The sequence below is a fragment of the Manis javanica genome, chromosome 2 (genome assembly GCF_040802235.1).
Source record: "Manis javanica isolate MJ-LG chromosome 2, MJ_LKY, whole genome shotgun sequence".
Lineage (NCBI taxonomy): Eukaryota > Metazoa > Chordata > Mammalia > Pholidota > Manidae > Manis > Manis javanica.
The window spans coordinates 216,187,738-216,213,817 of NC_133157.1; the positions used below are offsets into that span (position 1 = coordinate 216,187,738).

General features: G+C 44.0%; 1 protein-coding gene across 3 annotated transcripts in view; it reads right to left on the reverse strand.

The window, feature by feature from the left end:
- ADCY8 (adenylate cyclase 8) overlaps positions 1 to 26,080 on the reverse strand; it is a 215,351-nt gene that overhangs the window by 44,488 nt on the left and 144,783 nt on the right. For 2 of the 3 annotated variants that reach the window (XM_017661201.3, XM_017661198.3), the window contains 3 exons: positions 13,742 to 13,842; positions 3,792 to 3,993; positions 1,638 to 1,727 (listed from right to left, as the gene is read on the reverse strand). In XM_017661201.3, the coding sequence (XP_017516690.1) occupies positions 1,638 to 1,727; positions 3,792 to 3,993; positions 13,742 to 13,842 (393 nt within the window). The remainder of the gene's footprint in view (positions 1 to 1,637; positions 1,728 to 3,791; positions 3,994 to 13,741; positions 13,843 to 26,080) is intronic. The other variant, XM_017661200.3, reaches the window with a different exon arrangement.

Here is a 26,080-nt window from a genome sequence, read left to right on the forward strand (position 1 = left end):
TGGGGTTAAAGGTATATATTGCAATTTAGAGTGAACAGAAGGCCCAGGTCAGTAGTTCAGGAATACCAGCTTCATGTTGGACAACATGTTAGAAATTCAACATCTGCCAACTCATCCAGGTAGGTGCCGTGAGAACATGATATTCTTTAACTCCATAACAGCCATGGAAAGAAGGTATTATTTTCCCCATGTTACAGAATGGGGAGCTGAGATTCAGAAAGATAATTCAAGATCCCATTGCCAGCAGCTCAGCTGGGCGTGAAATCCAGCTTCTTCCTAGCTCTAAGTACCTGATTCTTGGCCAGCTTGCTACCTCTTGGGACGCTCCTCATGCCCTCCAAACTATGGCGTTTCAGAGAACTGGTGTCCCACAGAGTCCAGGAAATCGGAGCCCACTCATTACTTGGTGGGGGAGGAAGTCCCAGAGCCTGTGGTCTGCCTCATGCAACCCCAAAATGAGAACCGGTCCCATCCTGCTGGACACTCTTAAGAAAAGCCGAGTTCCTCCCTAGGACTGAGCTGGATTTAGAAGTATGGGCTCCAGAATAAGCCAGGCAGGGTCCGAATCACAGTGCCGCCTTGCTAACTGCAATAAGAAGAGAAGGACAGAAAGAAGTGACGGAGAGTGGCACTGAGCAAGCTGCCTTCTGAGGCTTCAGTTTCATTACCCATAAAATGCAGACGATAACACCATCTACCCTGTACATCTCCAGGGTTTAATGATGCTATGGATACCAAGTAGAGGCTCTACACCTGGGATGGGGGCGGGGGTGAGGCTTTCTTTCCTTTTCCAAACATTTCTCAAACCAAATCTGGCATCTCGGTGAGGGAAAAGAGAGCCTTCCTCCACCCATGTGTTGGAGGGGGTCTTAAAGAACCAGGGTCCTCAAGGTGTAGAGTTGGCTGGGTCTGTGGGACATCCCACCTGCCCTCCCTCCTGACCAAGAACTTCTGTCCCAGTATATAAAGGGCTGAGCTGTGGCTCACAGAGCCCAAGACTGTCCTTCGTCCAGCCCCTTAGGATGACCCCAAGGCCCGGAGCCTGACCAGTGGCTCTGTGGCCAAGAGAGGGTCAGACTGCCATTTTTCAACGGTGGCTGTCCCATTGGGACACCTGCAGATTCTGTGGCATGCCGCCCACTTTGCACCACTGTAAGTGTAGTTGGGGTTTTCTGTGTTTGCGGTTCACTAGCTTCTTCCCTCCCTTCTCCCCTTCCCTTTTCTTCCTCCTTTCCGTCCTTCCCTATTCCATGAGGCAAACACAGATGAGTCTGAGCGCTGACCCTGCACTGTGTCCTGTACTGGAGAGAGCTGCACATTCTGCTGCAGGATTTGAAGATGAGCTGGGGGAGTGAGGGGGGGAGGACGAGACAAAGGGAAAGAGGAGAATGCACAGTGGGAAGGGTGAGGAGGGATGAAGAGGAGGAGGACAAGGGGGAGAGAAGTAGGGAATGGGCAGAGATGGGGGCAGGAAAGAGGCAGGGAAAAGCAGAAGATACAAGGAAAGGCAGAAAAGGGGAAGAAGGACAATCAGCCTCTGGAGCACTTCCTAAGGCCCTGCGGCCAGTCCTGCTAGTCTGGAGCTGGGGGAGGTACCTGGGCCCAAGACTTGCCCAGGGGAGCTCATGAATAAATACCTCTGGGTAGGAGCAGATATCTGTAAACACAGCTGAGGAATTGAAAGTCAGGTTCTTCAAGGGTATCGACTTGTCAAAATCACACCACAGCTGCGGATTAAAAAAAAAAAAAGAATAACAACAAAAAGCCAAAAAAACCACAGGAACACCAAGTCAGTGTGAGTGCTGGAAATGGGGTCGTGAGCTTGCGCGGCTCGGCTTGGCAAAGGCTTGGGGCAGAGCAGGCCCGAGTGGGGCTTGATTTCAGAATGCAAGTGCCGGGTTGGAGCTCCTCTTTCATTTCAAAGGAAGCACTGGTTCAGAGAGAGCATTTGCACGCCAGTCACAAAACTAGGTTAAGACCGCTCTGTGGGCCCCATCGCTGGAATGTACTTGTAGGGCTCAGAAGAGAAAGCCAGATGGCAAGAGAGAAGGTCTGGGCTACACCACAGCCTGTCTCTACATCGACAGCTGGGAGGATTCGAGGGATCTGTGGGGGCACATTTTCCAGAAAGACGTTTGGCATTGGGGTGGTGGGCATTTCCTAGGATACTGCTGCAGGGAATTTTGTGGTGCTCAGTAAAGAACTGCTACCACTGGCGGAAGGCCTCCTCTGTGCCAGACACTTTGTATGAAAAGGCCTCACAGCCATGTTGTGATGTAGCTACTATTTTAATCCCCACTTTACAACCAAAAAATACAAAACTCTGAGAAGGAAAGTAACTTGCTCAGGGTCACCATGCTGATTAAGTGCTGGGGCTGGAATTTGAACCCAGGTCTATCTGACTCCAAAGCCTCTGAGCTTTCTTCTGTACCACTGTGGCATGTGTGGCCCCCAAGTAACCCTGGCTTAGGCTCCTTGGGTTTATTTCTAAATCCTGCACCCCAGAAATACCTAATTTGTTTAAGACTTGAGATCCTGATTATAACTCCACAGGCCATTATCAACAATCCTAAGTATTTCCATTTTCAATTGCTATATCTATAAAATATTCATTAAATGATGAATTTAATGAGATTCTGATTCTCCTTGATCTTTATCTCACTGAGTCCTTTACTCCAAGGCCAACCACAGAGCCTGTGCAATATAAACTCTAAGTAATTGGGCCAATTTGGATCAAGAATTCCAGACGGCATGCACTTCCAGCTCACAGGCTGACAATCGTGGGAGTCTGTAGTTTGCGTTCCTGAGCACTTGGAGACCCTCCCTCAGGCCCGGAGGGCACGGTGAGGGCTTCAGCTGCAAGATGGTGCCTCAACTCGCCTCTCTTGACGTGCTAGGGTTAAAGCCTGGAATCAAGATAAATCCCTCCTAATATCTAGATCCCTGTCATGGACAGCACAAGACTGCTTGTATATGCATAGAAAATGCCTGTAGCTACTATGTTATCACGCAAGAGAGAAGATGAAAGCATTACAACGTAGATCACCAAATAAAAACAATGATAAATATGGCAGTTGGAAATTCATCTAAGTTCAATGTGTCACATCCAATATGAACTCTTAGAAAGTCACAGAGGCAAGGTGCCCAACCTTCCTGAAAGGCAGTTTCCTCATCCATTACAAGGGAACAATGATACCTACCTGTAGCACATAGTAGGTGCTCAATAAACGACAGCTATTTTATTTTCATTCCCTTCCCCCATCCCCGACTCCCATTCGCAGAGCAACAGTTTAGCAAATGAGAATGAGCAGAGTCATGGAGTCAGACAGACCTTATTAGCAAGTTATTTCATGTCTCTGAGCCTCAGTTTCTTCAGTCATAAAGTGGGGATAATGAGATTTACCTCACGGGGTTTATGTGAGGATTAAAAAAGAAAAACACATATAGCTCCCCCTTCAGTGCATGGCACATGGCAGGTAGGTACTTAATAAATAAAGACTCTTATTTAAGATTACCACTGATTGGTCACTGACAATACAGACACTTTAGGGCATTTGAGCTCCTTTGGAACAAATAATCTCCCCCCTGGAAAAAGGCAATTTGCCAACAGTAAAACGCACAGTTGTGACAGTAGCCACATTTCTGTTCTCTGTCCCTAAGCTTGGGGCTGGCCCAGGCACATGAGAGTGACAGGTATCAAGAAAGGCAATGCAAGACGCTGCAGGCTCCATAGCTCTTACTTCCTGGCTGCGCACTACGTACCAGAGGGCTGGCGGGTTTGGAATGCTTACGATATTTAGGACGGCGCCCAGGAAATTAATCAAGATGGAAGCAAAGATGATGACATTTCGGGCCAAATAGGTCTCATTTATCCAACAGCAAGTTTTCCGGAGGATGAGGGGCAGACACTTATAATCCTCCGCTGTGGTGATGAGGACCAGAGCTGAGTGTAGCATAATCAGGACGGAAAACTGGACGGCCATCGGCATTACCCTGCAGGAAACAGAATGAGGGTCACTTGGTGTCAATCATCTGATACCCACTCCCTGGGCAGCACTGCTAGTCACCTGCATGATCACCTTTCCCACCCTTGCACCCAATAATTCCTCTAAAGCTCCATTTGTTTAAGAAAAAGGCTGTTAGTAGAAAACTCTTGTTGTTATGTTCATCCCCAGGATATTCTCTCTGTAAAGAACCTTTGCAACGAATGTCAAATATTTGGCTTGATTTATTGCTTCTGCATAATCTTTTCATTATTTATTTATTTATGTTTATCATTCATCTGTTTTACTAGGCAACTGCTGCCAAGGCAACGCACCACTGGAATTTTATCTCAATACTCTGGCTGTGGGAGGGACCCACATGCTCTTTCCCCTTCAGGTGGGTCTTACAAAATACGTTCCTTCTTGGTCTACTCTGATGCCAAGAACTGAACTTGGCATTTGTTCCAGGTTGTTGCACAGTTTGATTAATGATTGCCAAGGTTTGCACGGAATACACTATGTGCCATTTGGGACATGGGTAAGGGTGCAATCTGAGATATGGGTAAGGAGAACCCATGCTTGAAGTCACCCTAGAACATCACTCTTGGGTCTACATCTCGCGCTTCAAACTCTTAGCAAAGCTCTGTCCAATGGCAGCCCTGTCTACTGGACACCTCTAGTGGGTGTCAGGCTGTTTCTAGCAATTCAGTGATCCCAAACCCCAACTCCAGAGGCATCTTTGACTGCTTCCTTTCTTTACTAAGCCACCTGTCACCAGGCATGTTGCTCCTCCTTGGGAATTCATCTTTGTTTTCTTATTCTCTGTCCAGCTATTCATGTCGTACACTGGCATCTCTTAATTTCTCTTCCTCTGTTTCGGCTAGCAAACTGCTGCACGGTAAAGGGTGCCCTGATGGAAATGGTGGAGGATTTGGTATCCTTTCCTTCCTCTCTAAAGTAGAGTTCGTGCATTTGGCTTCAATGTTTTCCACTGGCTGATGCTCAACAAATATGCATTTAGTGAATGAAGGTGGGCCCACCTTCTTCTATCTCTACATCTTACACTATCATTTTTACTATTCCCCCCTGGATTTTCTTATTTATTATTAATAACACCAGTGTAAGTAATGAACTGAGCTGTGACTATGTGCTAGACACAGTGCTAAGCACTTTATGTCTCATTTCCATTCCTCAGAACAAACCTAAGAGGTCTTTTGATCTCTTTTTATCAGATGAAGATTTAAAGTTCAGAGAAAAGCAACCCCCAGGGGCCATTTGAGCTGGTAAGTGTTAGAGCTAAAGCCCACTCTGCTATGCTGATCACTTTGGTGACTAATTTCTCTCTCATATTTGCTGTAATTTGTTTGGTTCATGCTATTCATTCAAGCTTTTTTCCCAGGCACAGTGGCAGGCACCAGGGGGCGCTAGGACCAAAGAGACATCTTCCCCATAGTCAAGGAGATCATACTCTAGAAGGGATGTGGACATACAAATGATGGACTATTAGATAATATGCTGTGGTCTAGAATATAGAAAAGGGAATCAAGGCAGTCTTCACAGAAGAGGTGGCATTTGGGTTAGGCCTTGGAGGTTGAAGACAGGGTTTTTAGGGAGGGAAGATTGAGAGAAGCATCAGTAGGAGAGTGACAACATAGTTGAGTTTCTGATAACCCAGGTGGTGAGGTTGTGGGACTGGCTAGGGGTCTGCTAAGTGCTGTGCTGGAGGGCATCCCCGGCAGGCAATGTGTGGATGTTTCAGAAGTGTAACGGGCATGAAGGGATCTGTGTATCTGAAGGACAACCGTGGTGGGTGGTGGAAGAAGGAGTGAATAGGAGAGAAAGTATTCAGGTTTAAATAGTTGCGGTCTGAGTTAAGGGAGGCATACAGGGTAACAGCACCAATATTTGGGAGTTTCTGGGAAATATGTGGAGGTAATCTTAATGAGTGTTTGGTATGTGTGTATGCAGGGGGCATTTGGCAGAGGGTGGTCATCAAGGACAACACGCATGTTTTTATCAAGTGGTAAATTCAGGAAAAGAAGCTAGTCAAAAGGGGAGAAGTATGATAAATCTGATTTGGGGCAAGTTGAATTTTGGGTGTTGTGGATCATGCAGCTGGAAGCATTGAGATGTCTAGGAGGTTAGAGGGACGGCAGTGGACTTTGGGACTGGAGTGAATAGGTGGCAGCTGAACCTGAGGTTGGGAGAACTCGTAAAGGACCAAAAGTCAGGCTATGGGAGAAGCGGATGAGCTGGGAGGAGAGAAGGCAGCAAAGGAAATTTAGGACATCTGGTCAAATAAGCAGAGAGCACAGCCTCATGACAGGCAGGGGATATGACATTGGCAAGGAGGGGGTAACCAAGCCTGTCAACTAGTGCATGGCCAAGCAGCACCAAGGTGGAAGGGACTCCTCCTACAGACCCAGCTTTCATTGCTGGAGGTTTTATTTTTGCCTTAAAAAAGAAACACTTGCAGTTTTGATTTTATGGATCACCTTGACAGGAAATCTGTGGGACTTCCAGCTAAGAACATAAGGCTTGTACAGCAGTGGGTTCCCAGAGGGCTCTGGGAAGATGGGATTCCCCTCCCCCTGGGACCCCCCCTCTATAGGCTGGAAAAACAACTCCCTGACAGCACACCATTATTTCTGAGCACCAGGGGTGGCAAATGAAAGAGAACACAGAGGCAGGTGGGTTGCTCTGTCAGGCGGTCCCAGATGGGCCAGTTCTGAGGCTGACGCATCTCAGTAACATGAGGTGGCCATCGAGCTATGAAGGTTGTTTCAAAGCCTGAGGCAGAAGCAACTGGGCAAAAGCGACTTTGAAAGCTGCTCGGCAGGAACCTCTGACTCTGCCATGGCCACCAATGCCATCCAGACTGCGTGAGGACCCTCGCATGGTACACAGGCCCTTGCACCGCGCTTGGCGCGCGCTCTCTCTCTCACCTTTCCGCACTCCATGGGCTATGTTCTAACTGCTATGCTACTCAACCTCTGTGTCTCAGAGCGCTGGCACTTTCCACTCTCCTGGGGGAATGTCTTGTTCATCCTTCAAGGCTCAGCTGTTCACTGGATTCATCCATGACACCTGGCGTAGGGCTGAGTGTGGAGTGTGCTCAATAAATGCTAACAGAGTTATGTTTCTTGTTATGTTTCTCACCAGCCTCCACCAGGAAGAGGATTCCCATGGACACTCCCAGCCCCAGTGTCTCCACCTCTTCTAGGATGAGGAAGGCCGCCCCGCTGGTCAGAGCCTTTCTGGGGTGTTCGGTAGATGTGGCTCTTCTTGGACGGCAGGGCCATGGTTGAAGTTCAATGTTCATGCAACACTCAGAGGTTCGTCTCCTACTTCTTGGTCCACTGGGATGGTTGGGAAGCCACAGCCTCTACTTTCCCTGTGGGAAGATGCCTGGCCATCTCTTCTCCTTGGCCAGGCCATCTTTTCCTGAGCAAAAAGCTCAGATGCCCCTAAGAAGTCCCAAGGGGCACCTTCCCAGATGCCCCTCATTCCTGTGGCACTGGGTGTGGTCGACTTGTATTGTTCTTTCCCACACCAGAGTACAACCCCACGCTGGGGTCAGAAGGTAGAGGTGGGGGAGGTAGGCAGAGATCCAAGAGATTCGGGATGGATCCCATGTGGTCTCTTGGCTTTAATCACAGTCTGTGTTCCCGCTCTGATCATAGTTTTGCAAAGGCAAACCAAGCATTTGCTTGGAAATTTGTGAAATTGGTGCTTGTTGCCCACCTAGCCGTTGTGCATTTGTGTGTAATTTAGGTGGGGCTCAGGGAATGCTGGTGGCTTTGCACACAGAACCCACCTGAGCCTCTACCATAGTTTTCAGTGATCAGCACTTTCTTCTGGGTTTGCCGAAACATGGGAAACTAGGGACTGAATTTCTATGTCCTTTAAAATTCACATGTTGAATCCTAACACCCAATCTGATGGTGTTTAGAAATGGGGGCTCTGGGAGGTAATTAGGTGAATGAAATCGGTGCCCTTATAAAAGGGACCCCAGAAATATTCCTTGCCCCTTCTACCATGTGAGGACCCAGCAAGTGGACAGCTGTGGAGGAACCAGGAAGAGAGGCTTCAATGGACACTGAATCTGCTGGTGACTTGATCCTGAACTTGCAGCCTCCAGAACTGTGAGGAAGAAATTCCTGTTGTTTATAAGCCACCCACAGTCTATGTTTGTTTGTTTTTTAATATAGCTTCCTAAATAGGCTAGGACAGGAGGTAAAAGGTAGGCAGGTGGTCCAGTATCAAGAGCAAAGGCTTGTGTGTTTGAACCCTTAGCTCTGAAACATAACCAGGGTCATAGCCTGGGGCAAGGTAACGATCTCTTCTGAGTATCATTTTTTACTCTGCAAAACAAGGAATGGTAATCTACCTCTGAAATGAGGCTCTGAGGTTAAAAGAGTAAAGCAGTGTAATGCTTAGCACATAATAAGAACTCAAGGAAACATCAGTTTCTTTCTCTATTCTCAGTGAAATTCAGAAAACCAAAGGCATCTTAAAGATCTGGGGCAAGGGTATTAATTACAAGACTGGCTTTCTAAGCAAAACACTGGCATTGCATATAAAATTCCTCTGGAAAGCTCAGCAGCAGCTTCTCAGAGTTCATTTACTTTTGCATACAGAAACATTGCAACATCAGATTGTAATTTTTATCTAATTACAGAGCTGCTTCAGCATCCAGGGGTTCTGTATTTGCTTTTGCATTGTTGGTGAACGTGAGAGGCAAGGAAACCTTTCATTTCTGAAACTGAGTCTGAAAAAATATGACACGGGATTTGCAAAACAGCTCTGTCCAAATCATTTCTAGACATTAAGTTCTAATGATTCTCTGCAGTCTGTCTTCAAAATGGGGTCTGGGTGGGCACCATGATTTGATGTTTGCAGGGGGGCAAGGATCAGGAAGCATGAGTGAACAGCCTATTGCAGCTTGTGCTGCAGTAATAAACAGAAACTCAGACCGTATTGAAAGATGGTACTTGTACTGTCCTTTAGAATATGCAAAGGTCCTATGAGTTCGAGAATACACCTGTTCCTTATAGCAACCCTGAGAGGTAGGTATTCTTAACTGCTTTCGCAGATGAAAATCCTGTGGCACAGGAAAGGGCAAGGAACCAGAATTTATCAAAGTGGGTATGGCTCACTTAATTCTTATAGCAGCTCTAGGAAGTCGGCATTGCTATTCCCATTTTACAGATGAGAAAACTGAGGCTTCAGAGAGATCAAGCACATACACACAGTTAATAAGATGTACAGAAAATAGCAAGGGCCAGTGCCTCTTTTTTCCTGTCTGTCCTCCCACTCTTGCTTTCTTCCTGCCAGGCCAGCTGGGCAGTGCCATGCTCTTGATGCCTTTCGCTCTCTCCCTCCTTCTTCTCTTCCCCACCTCCCTCCTCTTCCCCTGCTCCCCCTCCCCTACGTCTCTCTCATCACCATGCATGCAGACTTAGATACATTACTCTATAATCACAAAAGGTATTTCTGGTCTTTCCTCAGTTTACCCTGCTTGGAGAGGACCATCTACATGATGTGGCAATTAAAGGAAAGAGCCAGGCAAGCCCTGTCTTTCTTTGCCAGGATGCATTAATTTTTGCTTTGGAGGCTGGGACTTAGCCATGGTCACATGAGCAGAGACTGCTCATCTGCTAAAAAGTCCATGACAGAAGAGATGCCCGTGTTAGGCACCTGCCATCTGTTTAGTCACAAAGAATCAACTGGAAACAAAATGAGTTGGACAGGAAACAAGCCCACATTAAAGAAAGCTCATGCTGTGTTGGGGGCAAATGGGCCACTCAGTTCCCACAACATGTTGACTGTCTGGTCAGAGCTCAACTCTGAAGTTTTCTTCATTGTCAGTTTTTTCTCTTCTCTGAACAAGAGAGGAAAAGGCAATGGCTAATATTTTGATTACTGGCTTCAGGCTGCATTTCTGGGCAGCCAGCTGCTGGGTGAGGTTCCAGGTCTTCTTCGCCTGAACCCAGGAACTGGCTGGCTATCCTTGGTCACACCACCAGGGAAGGGAATTTGCCCAGGCCAGCTGGGAAGTGCCCTGCTTGCTTCCTATGGGGCACAGTGACCCCTGCTTTTGTCCTAGTGCCCCGTGCAGCCCCCCAGGCCCATCTGGGGTTCCTCTTGCTCTCTCATACCCCCCATCCAGTCAGTCTGGGAGCTCTCTGTCCTGAATATCTAGCAAATTCTTCCTTTCTGGTCCACCCCACAGCCATTGTCTTACCCATGTTATTTCTCACCAGGAGTCTGGCAACTGCTTCCCGATTGGTCTTCCCAATTTCAGACCCACCCCTTCCTGTCCATCTTCCATGTCCAGCGTGATCCCTCTAAACACAAATCCAATCGTATCACTTCATTGAATAAAACGCTCAGTAAGGTCTGCTCTGCCAACCTATGACAATTCCCCAGCAAGGCTTACAAACTTCTGCCCTGCACAGCACTCAGTTTCCAGCCGTTCCTCTTTCCTGCTTCTCAGTGCTCTCCCCTGACCTGGCTCCTTCAGGAGGCAGGTGAGATGTCAGTGTCACCTCCTCTAGGAAGCCTGCTGTGATCCCTTTACCTCACCTCACTCCTCCACATCCCATCCCACCTTACCCTTTCCCTATTATAAGAGTCGTTGCACCATATTGGAGTTGTTCAGCTAATTGTCTTTCCCCAACTAGACTAGACGGTAGGCTTTATGATGGCAGGGGCCACGACTGTCTGTCTCCAGCATCCAGCACTGACACTGGTCCTTTTCCAAGGACCCTGGTCCCCATGTGGCTCTTGGGTAGTCAGGGGACCCATTCCCTTAGGCCACTCCTCCCTGCTACCCTTCCCTGATTTGTTCAGTCCCACAGTATATACGTATCTATGCACACAGCATATACATACCCATGTGCATATCAAAGACATAGCTACATATTTACCGACATTCATAGCTTATGAGTAGCTACTTCTATAGCATATATTCTATCATATGCATACATTTTAAGCATTTTTTTGTTTCCTTCTGCTAGCTTATAAGGTCCAGGAGGGCAGGTTTTTGCTTTGTTCTTTTTGTTGTTGTTGTTCAGTGATGTATTTCCAGCATTCATAACAGGTCTGGCTCATAACAGGCATCCCATGGCTATTGGTGCCCACATTTAGCAGAGGCACATAGGCCTTCCTTCTCTCTCTCTCTCAAAAAAACATTTTTTTAAAACGTAAAGTGAAGCATAAATACAGAAAACCACACAGAAGTATAGCTTACTTAGCTATCATAACATTTCTGCCTTTGTAATGACCAATGAGTTCACAAATGGCATCTGGCAGGGACCTGAAAGTCCACCCGCCAGGTCCCGGCTCCTCCTTTGGTCCTCTCTCCCACTCCTGTTTATCATTTTCCATTTCTTTGTAGTTTCGTCATCTATTTTAGACACTATAATTTAGTCTTGCTAAATTATTTTTTATTAAATTTGATTTATCTTTTAAAGAAACTACATATTTTCTCTTTAAACCTTTCTTTACACTTTATTTATTGAAGAATATGTGCCCTTCAACCTGTAGCATTTCCCACTGCCTACATTTTACTTTTGCATACTTATTCAATATCCTCTGTCCTCTATGATTCCTGCAAATCGGAATCCTGCAAATTGATCTCTGTGGTAAGACTACAGATGCTCTGTGTTCTTCCATCAGGAGATATGTTTTTCCTTTTGTGCTGGTAACATACTTTGATGATTAACTTCTACATCCATTCATTCATTGGAAGACTGGAAAAAGGTGGCATTTGAATTCTATAAAATTTATAATAATTATAGTTTATAGTAATATTTTATAATTAATAATAATAGTAACTTACAATTCTTTAAAATTAATTAACTTGAATAATTTTATGATATTTCCACTCAGCTTCTATTTGGTGATGTTGTAGCCCAGTTCATGCAGGAAAGAGAAAAAAATTTGTTTCTTTCCCTTTTTTACTAGTTTCCAAGATAACTAATTAGTTCCCTATCATCCACCAATGGCTACCAACTTCTAAAAATGTCATTATAAACTCATGAAGTTAAATATCTTTGCTGGGTTTTGATTGATCATTTTATCTGTTTCCCATACTGAAGTTCAAATTATTCCACCTCTGGACAATAGGAGCTTCCTCAGTGTGGCCTTTGGACATGTCTAATGAGCTTGATGACTTCCTTACTTCCTTGTAGGACAAGATGCTCTCAGCTCAGCTCACCACTTGCTGTGTGTTAGTTAATTTGAACATCTTCCCCTCACAGAAACAGGCTGTTCAGGCCCTCCTTCCTGTCCCCAGGGTCAATTCTGAACTCCTTAACACATCACTGCGGCCATTGAACTTCTGCTAGCTCACTCCTTTTTCAGCCACGGTGCCCACCACATCTTTGCACGATATTTTACCCTGGACTCTCCCATGTTCTCATTTTTCTAGAAACCCAAGGTCTTCACATCTCTGTGCCTTTGCCAGAGATGTTTTGCAAACTGGAAATACTCTCCCACTCTTTCTCCCATGTGCTACCCAGCTCAAAATACCATCTTTTCTGCAGACTTTTCCTTAGACCACCTAGTCAGAAAGAACTGCCGCTTCTGGTACAAAGCAGTTAAGTGGTTCACAGCATCAACTCTGCCTCTGGGTTCGGTTCCCAGCTCAGCCATTACTTGGACATGTGACCTTAGGTAAATCCTCATCTACAGAATGGGAATTAGAAGGCTGCCTCACTTAGTAGTTATTTTGGGGTCCTAACGGAAATAATACATACAAAGAATATGGCACTTTTCTGGCATGCTAAGTGCTCTGTACCTGGGAGCTGTTACTAATGTCTCGCGCCCCCACTATATGATGTCTTAGAGGATGCAAAACTCATCCTGCAAAATTATACCACCCTCCAGGTCTAGCATGTTGTTTTGCCTATGTTAGACATTTAACAAATATTTGTTGCTGTTATTTTTAACCACACAAAAACGGAAAATTCATGGCAAGTTTAGGAAGAAGGAAATCTACCTGAGAAAGGAGTCAGGGGCTACCTCACAGTTCAGGAGGGAGCAAAGCACGTTGGACTAAGCCACAGCGAGGTTCCAGTGCTGGCTGGCACTTCATCCTGCAGGATGTCGGTCTGGGCCTGACAGAGTGTGAGGAGCCTGGACTGGGTGAGACTTCCTGGGTTTGAATCCAGGCTGGGCATTTCTCAGCTGTGAGACTCTGTGCAACTTATTTCATTTCTCCAGGCTTCCGTTCTCCCCTCTTTAAAACAGGGACAATAGTACCTACCTTATAGGGTTGCCATAAGGATTTCATGAGTTACTGTGTAAGGTATTTGGAATAGTGACTGGTGACATTCAGGTATCTACAGTATTATTAAAATGCCAATTTTGCTGACCCAGGGAGATTTGATGCTGTATGTATGGACAACAAAGAGGTAATTAACAACGGAAAAGGCAAAGGGTGATTGAGGCTCTAATACTTCCTGCATTTGTGGACGCAATGTCAAATAAGTCTGGGACCTATTTTGATTTGGGTTGTCGTTTTCATTAGAATTGGGAAACAGACTCTTGTCTTGGTAGAGTAATAAGATTATTATGCAGAGAAAGAATCAGATAAGAAAACCACTGACATCGTCAAGCACTTTGGTGTGGATCTTGGGGCCTGTTGTGTTAAATCTGATCCTTTGAAAAGGCTGGCCTGCTGGCTGCAGGTGAGGGGCCATCAGCCCACAGAGACATTTCCCCGGATAATTTGGTTCTTTCGTACTTACCTTGAAGAAGGAAGCAAACTTTGTATTGTTGTGATAAATAGGAGAACGATAAACGCACAGACCAAGTTCGACTTGAACACTTCATCCCTCATTTGAGAGTACTGGAATTAAAGAAAAGGAGAATAAATTATTTAGCAGCAGAGTTGAGCATCTGGAAGAGTTAAGTTTTATCATGGTTGGAGTTGGGGGAAAACAGCAAGAAGAGACAAGGCACTTAAATATCTTCAAAATTTAAGTGGAATTCATATCTTAATAAACCCTTCACAGAACATGACCTTCACCCCACCCGGTAACGTGCCAGTGAGAGCCCAGGCGGGGCTACAATTCCCCTTCCAGTAAAAGGTAATTGGGGAGGGACTGCATGAGTTCATCTGGTGCTTCCCCTCCCTCCCAACTAACATCATTTTAACAAAACAGAAGAGCCCACATCCATATATGTAGCAAATCAAATTCACATTGACTTTCTTCATGAGTAAATGTAAGTCATTTAAGGATCTCTATTTCTTGTTAGCGTTGGGAGATAGGGGAATGTCTTATCAGAGTCTTTCTGTCTCCTTTTCATAAAAACTATTGAAAAATAAACTCACAGAATCTTAGAAAAGAGTGCAGCCTAAGAGATCTCCAGCAAGTGCAAGCCCTTTCATTCCACACGAGAGAAACCAAGACTGATCGACCAATATGCCTGATTATCTTCTGCCGTCTGCTCGAGGTGGCCCTGGGGAATGGCGGTAACTTTATTTTGATTATCCAGAGTACTCAGTAATTTCATTGTCCGGCCTTAAAAGCTTCTGGAAGGTCAGCAGTGAATGTGTGCCTGCCTTAGTCTTCTTTCTTGGTTTTCTGAAGCATCGCTTGGAGTCACTAAACTGAGGAAAAATCCAATTCCTTCAGGTGGAAAGAAAGGATTTTTTAAACTGAAAAAGGCCTTAAAAATAGCCTAACTCAAGCCCCTCATTCTACCTTAATGCTAGAGAGGTCTAGCAACTTGCTATATAGATCACACAGCCTGCAGATCATTTTTTGGGTAGGTGGTGGGAAGGACAGAAAGCTAAGCTTGACTTTGGAACTTTGTAATCCTTGATTTAAATTTCACAGAGTTACTTTTTAAAGGAAGCCAGTAAATAGAGCTCTCAAAACATCTGACTCTATGTTCCCCACACCAAGAGAAAATTTTGGTCAGGTCGATGAAATAATAAGGTTAGTCCATCTTGTTGGGTGGGTAATCATGATTAACCACTAAATGAGTTGTGTTCTCTTGCCTAGATCTTGGTACAGTCTGGAATTTAGACTGACTGTATTGCTCAGTGTCATGGCTAAGATTTGGGGGATGGCAATGGCCTGTAGTTGGTGAGCTTCACGGGGGAAGCACAGTGCTGTCCAGAGACTACACATTCATGGCTGTGGCAGGGCAAGGCTTTCTCTACCCACCCAGTATTGAGGCCTCTGTGTGCTTGTTGACACCTGTTTGGTATCTGGAGGGGAACTGCGAACACGGTCCTCAAGAATCACTATAAGCCATACTCAACCCCTGATAAAACTACAGAAAAATCCATGTTACTTTGTTACAAAGAGTGCTTACAATTATAGACACACACACACACACACCAGCCTGAAAATAAATGAGTTAACCACAAAGCTGTTAATTCAAAGAAAGATAAATGTCTGAATTACTTCCAACACCAATTGCCCAAGATCTAGTAAGTCTTTGTTGGCTGACTGACCAACTTCAAACCAGTGTGGTTATACAGATTTGATAATGAGATTTTCAAACAACAGTAGCTTTCAGTGTAGCTAATCCCTCTCTTCCTCCTTTTCTTCATCTTCATATTATCAGCTTCCTCCTCTACGAATCATCACTGTCACCATCACAGCTCCTCGGAGTTGGCAAGGACCATCCCCTGCATGGATTCTTTCCTAAGGTCCCTGACATCTACTCAGATGACCTCTGCTTTGCTGAAGGAAGTGGGTTTCATACCTCCAAGCTGGGGCAGGGCACTCTAGGGTTTTAAACACCCCCAACTTGAACACTCCAAATGCCTGAGAGCTCATTCCTTTGCAAAGGGCTCCTTTCCATTTGGGACCCATTGTCACCTTGAAAAGGTTTTTTCCTACAGATTCTAAGACTGAGTCTGTGTCTCCTTTCTGGAATGTTTCTCACCGATGACTTTAAAAAAGCCATATAATCATCATTTATCCAGACTAAAGTTACATATGGTTTTATGTTTTGACTTTTCTTCAGATGGCAAGCTGCTTGGAGGCAAAGTAGGAAGACGTGCTTTGCCTCCAGATCGTCAGTGTCTCCACTGCGAGCAAAGCCAATTTCTTTGAACCTCATTTTTCTTATCTTTTAATGGGGGAATTAATACACTTCATAGGTTTGCAACACTGTTCTATTTTATGTTAGAATTTAATAATACATTCCATTATTTTCATGTTTGAAGTCCAGTGCCTAGTACAACCATATGAAAGAAGAGCCTCAAAATACTTGTGAAGTTGATGTCAATCAAATATAAAATACTGGGTTTCAGAATGAAGTACATTGTTACTTTGGAAATGTACAGAACAGAGATATGGAAGGAAAATTCCTAATTGGCTCAGGATGATAGGGTACTGAGACTGAATGGTGACTCATCTCCCTTCCTGAAGGTCTGTACACTGGCTCACAGCTATATTAAGTTGCACGTACACTCCCTGCTGCTGTGGTTAGAGACCCCTTACCTCACCTGGCCCCTTTATCCTTTTATATCTTGGTGGTGAGCATGGACTAATCCAGAACTAACACTAACTGGATCTGAATCCCAGCTCCAACACTTATTCACTATAAGCTTGGACAACTTTACTAAGTTTTCTATGCCACAGTTTCCTCATCCAGAAAATGGGGGTAATACTAGGAACTATCTCATAAGATTGCTGGGAGGATGAAATGAGTTAATACATGCAAAGCGCTTAGTGAGGTACTTAGAGCACATGACATCCACATTTTCTCCATAATCAGTAAGTTATACTTCTCTAATTGCTACACTTATTGACTTCTGAAGCTTGTTTTCAGCCACTGTTGTCTCCTAAAATGTTGTTTTCTATTCCTCTGTAGGAAATTGTACCTTGTGGTCTGAAGGGCTCCCTAGCATCTTGCTGACTGATTGGTCCATCACATTAGGAAGGATTCTTTTAAAGGCAGTTACGATCACCCATGTGGCCCTTTGTCTTAGGAGAAGACCCTGCCCTTATTCCTAAACAATCCTCCACCAATGGGTGGAATTCTCCACTTCCTCAGGGACGTTTGGAAAAGGTGTCCTTGGAAATGACCACTGGGCCCTTATAATTCACTGAGTCCTTGGTCTGCAAGAGAACTTGGCAATCATATATATTTACTACATGATTTTTTTTTTGTCAGATGGCTTGAGACTCATATATGGGAAAGAGTTTGTTAAAGTCAGTCAGGTGGTTGGCAAAGTTCAGATGCTAAACCACACCTCTTGGTGCCCAGTGGAGTGTCTGCCCCATGTGCCCACTGCCTGTGGGCAGGAAATGCCTAAAGGCAGTGCCTGAGCCACCTATCAATGGGATTCATACCAATTAAAAGGGCGTGCCACCTGGAAAAAATTACAGATGCTTCCTTTGAGAGTTTAGATTAGAATTAGGGGTTATTCTTTTTTTTTATTCTATAAGGCTTTGGTTGATTCAGGAAATGGTCAAATCTCATGTAATACATTTGAATAATCATAACTAATATGTAGCACAATAGGCACTAGGCACTGTGCTCCGTGCTTTACATGGATGATCTTTTAATTATCATGACACTTTGAGAAGATCCTATTTTTTTTTATCATATCCCTCATATCAAACTGAGGGTTAGAATAATTGAGTAACTCGGTCAGGATTTCACAGATTGTACGCAGGGAATCAGAACAGTTTGACCCCATAGGGTAAATTCACATTGTGGCTCTATCTGCTCCTGTTTGGCTATTTTCATATGCTGCATGATAGTGTGACTAGGTGTATTTCAGTGATGTGGTTTGTGATACAAGAAAAAAAAAAAGAGAGAGAGAGTGTGTGTTAAAAATCTGAGTCTATATAAATCTAGGTTAGAATGAAAGTGAAGCATGATCTAGGCGAAGGATGGACCTTGGAAAGACTCTGTGCATGAGTTACATACACTGGCACTGCTCCATTTTCATGATGGGTGAATCCATCCTCAGCTCTAGCGGTGCAGAGTAAAGATCCCTTTCCTTAAGGTCTGGGAGGGAGAAACCGATTACAGGGCAGAAAATGAAATCAGGGGATTTTGCTTAAATGCAACAGAGGGACCCCAATCTTCAAATAATTAAAAAAATTGTTTTAAAAATGCAAATTTACTACTTGACAGGATCAGTTTGTCACTTGGGGTCCCTTCCGAGGAAGTGGGGCAGGAAGAACTCTCGTTCCCTTCTATTCACGTCTGGGGATGCTGACCCTGAGTTCTCTTAAAAGGAATCTTCAGAAATGAAATCAGAACTCCGAGGATCAGTCAGTTCCTAGATGGTCACAAAGTTGGCCAGCACCCAAGTCTCATCACACAAGAAGACCCCATTCTAGATTCTTCATCCACAAAGGTGTGGCCAGGGAAGCTAGCCTGCAGAGGTGATGGACAGAGCTTCCAATTTTCTGTTTCTGTACCTGAGATGGGCTTAGAAAATGTTCCTAGGGGTATGGGAGGGAAATCACCCTGCTTTTCTAGATTATCCATTTTGCCTATGAGCTAAAAGTGGTAACTAAGTCCTTACATCTCTACTAGGTGTAGAGGATGCTTCTCATCAAGGCAATGATCTAGTTCATCATCCACACTACTACCATAGTCTCTTTTCACCTATGTGCATGTGACAGTATGGAATTTTATACATAGAATGGATTGTATTTGGCGCCTCTGTCCAACCCTTATTTCACTCCATAAAATCTCTCAGAAATGAGCCATTAATTCCTACCTGACTATTTCCAGTGATGGGGGCACCAACTCATTCCATCTTGGGATAAATATAATTTGAAGAAAGATAATTTTCTAGCCCATCTCTCATTAGTATAAATTAGTAGTTGGTTCTATTAAAGAAGACTCTCAAGCAGGGAAGTCTGCTCATTTTGCAAGAGTGAATGAAGGAATTTAACCTCTGGCCTATTGTTAAATGCCTGTGTTCTGTAGCATGGCAATGGCTCAAGCATCCTTACCTTAGGTTATTTGGTTAAAAAGCATAATTGCTTTTCAATTTTCAGTACTTTCAAATTTTAAATTCAATATTTTCAATAATTTCGTATTTTGAAATAGACTCCCTTCCCTATCTTGGTGTCTAGTGTCTAACCAAATCATTATCAGGAGCAATTATGAGTGACAGGTGTGCCCAAGGAATGTCTCACTGCACACTTCTTCCTTGACCTTTGAACAAAGGTGGATCTCTTCATCTTCAGTAAAATCACAGGGACCACGCTAACATGTCTGGAAGACGGACAGCTTCAGAAAAGCGAGGCTGGGAGGACACCAGCCCGGGGATGAGAGAAACCCCTTAATGATCTACATTACCACTAATGTATTATGATAATAGCATGGTAGGGTCTGCCTCCGGAGGGGGTTGACTGACATGAGAAATTCAAGTAGAACTTCACAAAACTTCCAGCTTACCCTCCCCCCAAATCTCCCATCCTTGGGAAGGAAGACCCTTCCTTTCTTGACTGATCCAGTCCCCAAAGCCATCACGAGGGCACAGGAAAGTTCCTCGCCTTGAAGCCCCTGGTTGTAGATGACGGGGGTGTCTACACATGAAATGTGGGGATTGCTTCAGGGACTGGGCCAGGGTCCTCTGGGTTGAAATCAACATAATTCTACCATTATGCACCCCAGCATTGTAGGTGAAACTGGCTCTTCTGAATTTTAAAATATTGGCTTTGTAGGACTGGAACTGACTGGTTTAATAAAAAGATGCAAGTAAAACAGCCATATCATTAGACAAAGCAGAAGGTGGTAGAAATAGCAGTAGTTTTACAAGTTAATATCAGGAATATAATGAAGTCTTATAAAGCTACTGTTTGAAAGCTATTCTCCCACCTGAAGGAGGGGACCTAAGTATTCTTACTCTTTTGGACCTTCCTGGAGCAGTAAAAACTCAAGGTTAACCCGAACCTGCAACAGAGTAATTCTTTTACACATATTTTAAAAAGTAAGGCCACGAAAATGATCAGAGAGTGTCTGATTCAGAAAAATGACAAAGGACACCTGAGACCACTCGGTTCACATCCCATAATCCTCCCTCTTCACATCTGGGTGAGAAACGCGGTGGTTCAACAGACTCTGAATGTCTCCAAGAAAAAAAAATGTTTTTTCTCCTCATTACCTAATGCCAGAGTCCAACATCTTCACCCATTAGAAACTTCGGTCTGGAAACAGTTGCCTAGCGTTTTTAGCTTTGCCAAAATTCCTCTTTAACGATCCCATTCCACTCATTATCACTTCAACAGAAGTCGATGGAAGGTAGAAACATTTCAAAGTCTGCGACGTTATTTTTCCTGCAATCTCTTAAGCCCCTGCTTAACTATGATTTTCTTTATAAAGACAGAGAAAACTGAGAGAAATTCTGAACACAGGTACGAACCCATTGTGCTCAGCTAGAGGATTATCTAAAGGCTCCCCGTGGCATGAATCCTTGTTTTCATCTGTCTGCTGACAGAAAAATGGCAACACTAAATGAATGTTTTGAAAATACACACCACAAAACTTATCACAGCAAGTATTATGTATGATAGTTACTATGATTTCACAAAATGTGGGCAAAATCTGATGGCTGGCTTGTGTGTAAAAAAAATGAAGCTTACCCTCATTTGTATTTACTCTGCCTTTTTTAAAAGTTTTTTAGGAGGCTACCTCTGGTTTTGCCTGTTCTCTCAAACCACCTAGTCACACAACTAACTCCTTGACAACTTAAACCAAGCACCCTTCTTTTTTGGGTACAGAGCTCAGAGGCAATGTGAGGGCTCAGCATGCCTGGTCCCACTGCCTACGAGAGAAGGGATCTTATGCACAGGTTTATTCACTTATTTATTTTTACATATGCACGCACAGCTACAGTGGTGGAGATGCCCTTGTTTGTCTTTATCAAGGCTCTGGGTGCTGCCAGGAGCATGTGGGGGACTGTATATGTGTGTGTGTACATGTATGTGTGTGTACATGTGCATGGGTGTGTTTGTATGGGCGAACAGAGGATGAGAAATTTCATGGTTTTTTTTTATGCCTCCCAGTTATGTGCCACATGTGTAACTATACAGTCCCTTCCAGGTACCCACCAACCTCATCCTCAATGCATTCCAAACTGCATGGGAAGCAGGCCCTATGAAAACACTGGGATTTTGCAAGGCATGAGGCAAACAGAGCTTCAGAAAAAGACTGAGTTAGATTTGAATTCCTACTCTACTGAGTTCTACCAGGGGGCTACAGGTGTGTACCTGGTCAGCACACACTTTTTTGCACTTATGTAATTATGTAAGTATAAAGGTTGTGATCCTGGTCCCCTGGGATACAAGATCCATTAAGACTGGCCCCACCCACCATTTTTAGTGAACTTCTTTAAGGAAGCTCTAGAAGTGTGAGTTTAAGTGAGGGTTCAGCCTCACCCAGGTTTGGATTGATGGAGGATCCATCAGCAGGCAAGGGGAAAGAATTACTCTCACATTTTTGCAAACATCTATTATATGAGTGTTATGTCATCTGATTTTCACAACAACCCAAGGAGGGGGAGGTATTACAATCATCCATGTCTCAGTTAGAGCACCTTGTCCTGTGTCACCCAGCCAGGAATTGGTAGAATTGGGTTCACATATGTCTGCCCAGTAATTGAGTCTATGTTCTTTCTTAGTCTTTTCACAAAAACCAAACACTGGTGAGATAAATGAGGCCTTTGAATGTCTGTGGGAGTCCGTCTACATGATGGAAAGCTATCAGCTTGTTTCTGGGACCACTGTGAGCCACATGGAGATGTCCCTGTACACCTGTCTGGGGCCATATTGACATGAAGTGTGGGTCCAGAACCTTCTGATACGTCCTAATCTCTGAAGGCCTGCGGCAAGTGACTAGCCTAAGTCCTCATCTGCAGTTAAGACAGAGAAAAGTGGCCAATAACTCAGGACCAAGGAATTGAATCCCAGAAGAGTGCTTCTCAAAATGTAGGTTCCTCAGCAAAATCAGATTCTTGGGAGCAGAGTGAAGGGCAGCAACCTGCATTTTTAGGAAGATCCCCAGGTGATCTTCAAACAACTATTAGCTGAGGCCAAAAGGCCTTTATATTAATTAAAATTTTCATGATGACAAGAGGAGGCCTTTTCTCAAGGAAAAGAGTTTCAAAATTTAACAGAAAGATACCAGCATTGCACAAAGGAAGGAAATCTAATCGCTATTGATAATAGTTTGATTTTAACACTTACCCCAATAAAATGCCCACAACAAAAGCATAAATTCCCAATCAATTTTGAAGTACATGCTCAACATATCCTACTCTTTATTCAAGATGAGGAAGTTGCCTTGTTCTGAGACGGTGACACTGTTTTGGAGCAGCAAGCTTACTGAAGTCCCTCCAGATAAGTGTTCAGACGTCGCTAAGCTCTCTTAAGGCTCTAAAAGTATTGAGCTGGTTTCTTTGGCCTGGAAACATCCATAAGTAATTGTAGTGAATTGCCTTACCCATCCTAAGCTTCATTCAGAGCCTTGTCTTAGAAATAAGGACCAGAGGCTGAGTAAAACCAGCTTATAAGCACTCTAGGGTGAAGTTCTTCATTATATAAAGAATACTCACACATCAGTAAGATCAGAGGTGAGTATCCCCATAAAAGAGAGCGATCAAGACAAATGCGCAAATCACAAAAGGAGAAATACCAAGACAAAAACGTAAAAACATACACAGAAAGATATGCAACCTCAATAATAATTTTAAAAAATTAAAATGACAGGAGAAGGCTGTTTCTTATCAAAATGGCAATTTTTAAAAGGTACAGGCACAATTTTTGAAAGCAATTTCAGAATGCACATCACGTATTTTTAGAATGTACATTCTCTTTCACCCATATTTAAGATATTGTCCTAAGGAAATAATTAAGCACAGATTTAGCATTTAACTATGACAATGTGATGTCACTGCAATCTAGTTTGTAATTTCTAATAGTGAAAAACTGAGGGAAAATAAAAAAGTCAAAAATGGTTAAGACATGCAATGGAATAGTATGTAGTTACAAAAACTATTTTATGGCTGAATTTTTAATAATATAGGATAAGGCTCCAGCAAAGAATGCTTAATGCTAGTCACAAATCGTTATGCACAAAATGGTTATGCATATAGTCTATAGAATCACACTGATGAAAGATGAGCATGACACACACTAAAATGTTGGAGTAGTGATCCTGGGTTGTAAGATTACAAGAGGTACCATTTTCTTCTTTTTGCCTTATATGCTTTGAATAAACTTTCATTAGTGAAAAATTCATTCACTTTTTAATAAGAAAAAGTCATATATAAGAAAAAATCCAGTATGACAACATTTCATAAACATGGTATATTTTCTATGTCTCTCCTATAATCCTAATTTTTGTTTGCCCCTGAGATCTGTAAGCTCCCTTGGAAAAATTTAGCTTGAGACTGAAATAGGGCAGAGGATTTTTCTGTGAAATCTGGAAGGAATTGAGGGGGACCTTTGATGATTGGATTAGGTGCCGCCCCTCCATCCAGAGGTCTGCTGGGAAGGGAAGATGCTGAGAACCGCTATTCTAACCTTGCTGAGGCCCAAGCCATGGGTCACATTTCTTGTGGTTACACGGGTGATTTTTAAAAGTGAAAGAAGGCGCTATCCATAATTACACTAACAAAATAGATGTAAACCAGGACTGTCTCAGGCAAACCAGGACATATGGTCATCATGATAACAGGGAATTCACAGACGCAGAGCATTGACGGCTGAAGGACATGAGGAGCTTTAACTCTCACTTTACAGATGAGGAGCCCGAGGATCCGACAGGAGGGAGAATGTGCTGCCCAAACTTGGCTAAGCCCCTGAGGCATGAGCACATGTTCCAGAAACTTCACTCAAGTGTCCTGTGTGTGTGTGTGGGGGGTGTCTGTATGTGTGTCAACAACCGTGAAATGACATGGCAGAACCGAGCTGACCATACGCATTCTCTCCTGAAATTCCACTGCCATCAGAGTCAGATCAAAACTGATCCATGTCGTGGCTCTTAGAGTTCTAAAAAAATATCATGGACCAGCTACAGGGGGCAAGACAGTCTTCTCTGACCTTCTCCATAACCTGAATCTTCATTTCTTCAACAGGAATTTATGCAACACCACAAGGTATATAAAAGTCCCATTTTGCGTAATGCTGTTGGTAGGCATGTCAGTTCTTTTAAGTGAATGGAACCAGGAAATGTCTGAATGACATTTCAAAGGAGTTTTGTGTTCTCTAATTAACTAACAAAGGTGGAAAGGGGAACGGGTTCCCTTATTCATGTATCTTCTTATTCATTCTAAGCCTTTTCTTCCTCACAAAATTTCCAATGGTAAAATCATTGTTTCCATTTCCTATTTTCCTTTCAGGGAAAACACAAGCTTTTATGATCCCAACTTGCTCTCAAGAAGCAGGGTAGGACAGTGGAAAAAGTCTCCCAAGTCACAAATACTGTATATATTGCAACAATTCTAAGATGCACAATTTTTTCCCCACCTTTGGACATCTCTGAAATCAGAATGCACCTTGCTCTCTGTGGAGTCTTAAAAGCCTTGAGGTCTTCCAGGGAGGTTTGTGATTGCTTCTGCTGGTCACGAGGGGGCACTATAAACCCAGGACTGCTTTACATTCCACTCTCTGAAGTTTTTTTTTCTTTTTTTAAAGACCACATGGCGAGTGTGAATTTAGGCAGGCGAAATCCTGTGGCTTCCGTTTTGGAGTTTAACTTCTTGGAAGCTCCTTTTGTTATCTAACCACTACCAGGGGAGGGGGACGGGGGTCCCTTACTCTCCTTGCCTGCTGGGTGGATTTTCTTCTGTTCATCCTTCCCACGAGGATGCAAGCCCACCTTATTGGTAGTGGTGGCGAGTGGGACAGTGTTTCCCTTTAGAATCCCCAAGTTGGATGATTTTTCTTTTTTAGTCCTACACAGAAAAAGAGGCATCTCCCAGCTGATGGGACCTCAGGGTCCATGACACAGGGCAGCTGGGTTTTGACACCTCTACTTAACCTCTAGGAGGTCCACTTTCCTCTTTTGGGAGATAGTAATGTTTCTCTGAGGGTACAAAAAACCGCTAACATAAACACCAGGTCCAGAGTACATGCACCCTGATACTATTTCCTAATTTTGGAATCCTATGGACTTGAAGGCCCTGTTTTTATTTTGCTGAAACTCTAGAACCCTTTCCTACGTCATCTCTCTCCCAAAACCCTGCCCTGTGCCTTCAAAGTTTGCATCCAAAGTTCAAAGAGGAGAGGATGAAGAGAGCAAAGGATTGTGCTCTTCACACCCGGGCTGGGAGGGCAAGTCCCAGGGCTCCAGGGAGAGGCAGGGTACCGAACAGAGCAGGCATGGCTTTGGGGTCACCGTGGGCCCAGACGGCAGCCCCTCCACCGACAGTTCAAGTTTGGGCACTCATTTTTCCATGTCTCCATTTCATCAAATATAAAACAAGGCTCATAATAATACTTATTTCATAATTTTACTTTGTACTGTCATTGGCAGTTAATTGGTGCTGGTATTTGGTAACTCCTGGTGGTTGTTACTTATTATGCATCCACTGCTAGGCAGTAACACTTTCTCTAGAGAAGGTCTCAGAGCAAGAGCTGATGTGTCCCACTGCCTCACCCTGCAACCCGTGCCACACAGAGCACATGCTAGAGGGCGCAAGGCTGGACGGTCAGTGGGCAAATCCCCACTTGTCTTTTCAGGATGCTGCCGTTTGCTTCTTCTAAGAACCTTCCCTGGTCACTTTTGTGCCTCCCCTAGGTTCCATCCCTGCTCTGATACCAGGTCCCTGCAGATGAGATATGGGTACTATTAAAAAGAAGATATCATAAATCAGTCTGCAGGGGTCAGATCATTAGTGAAGCAGGTACATCTTTAGCAAGGATTAATAAAAGGGTTTTGTATAGCTCTGGACAGAGGCATTGATACAGGCTAATTGAGAAGATTCTTTGCAAGACCACTTTGCTCTTCCTAGCTCCTTCAATATAGCAACTGGGAAAGAAAATGCATTTAATTTGGACCTTAAGTCCTTAATTATAATATGATTAAGAAAAGGCTACTTGCTCTTTTGGGGCAGGCGCAGTGAGTGAGGTAAAATGTTTCTTCTC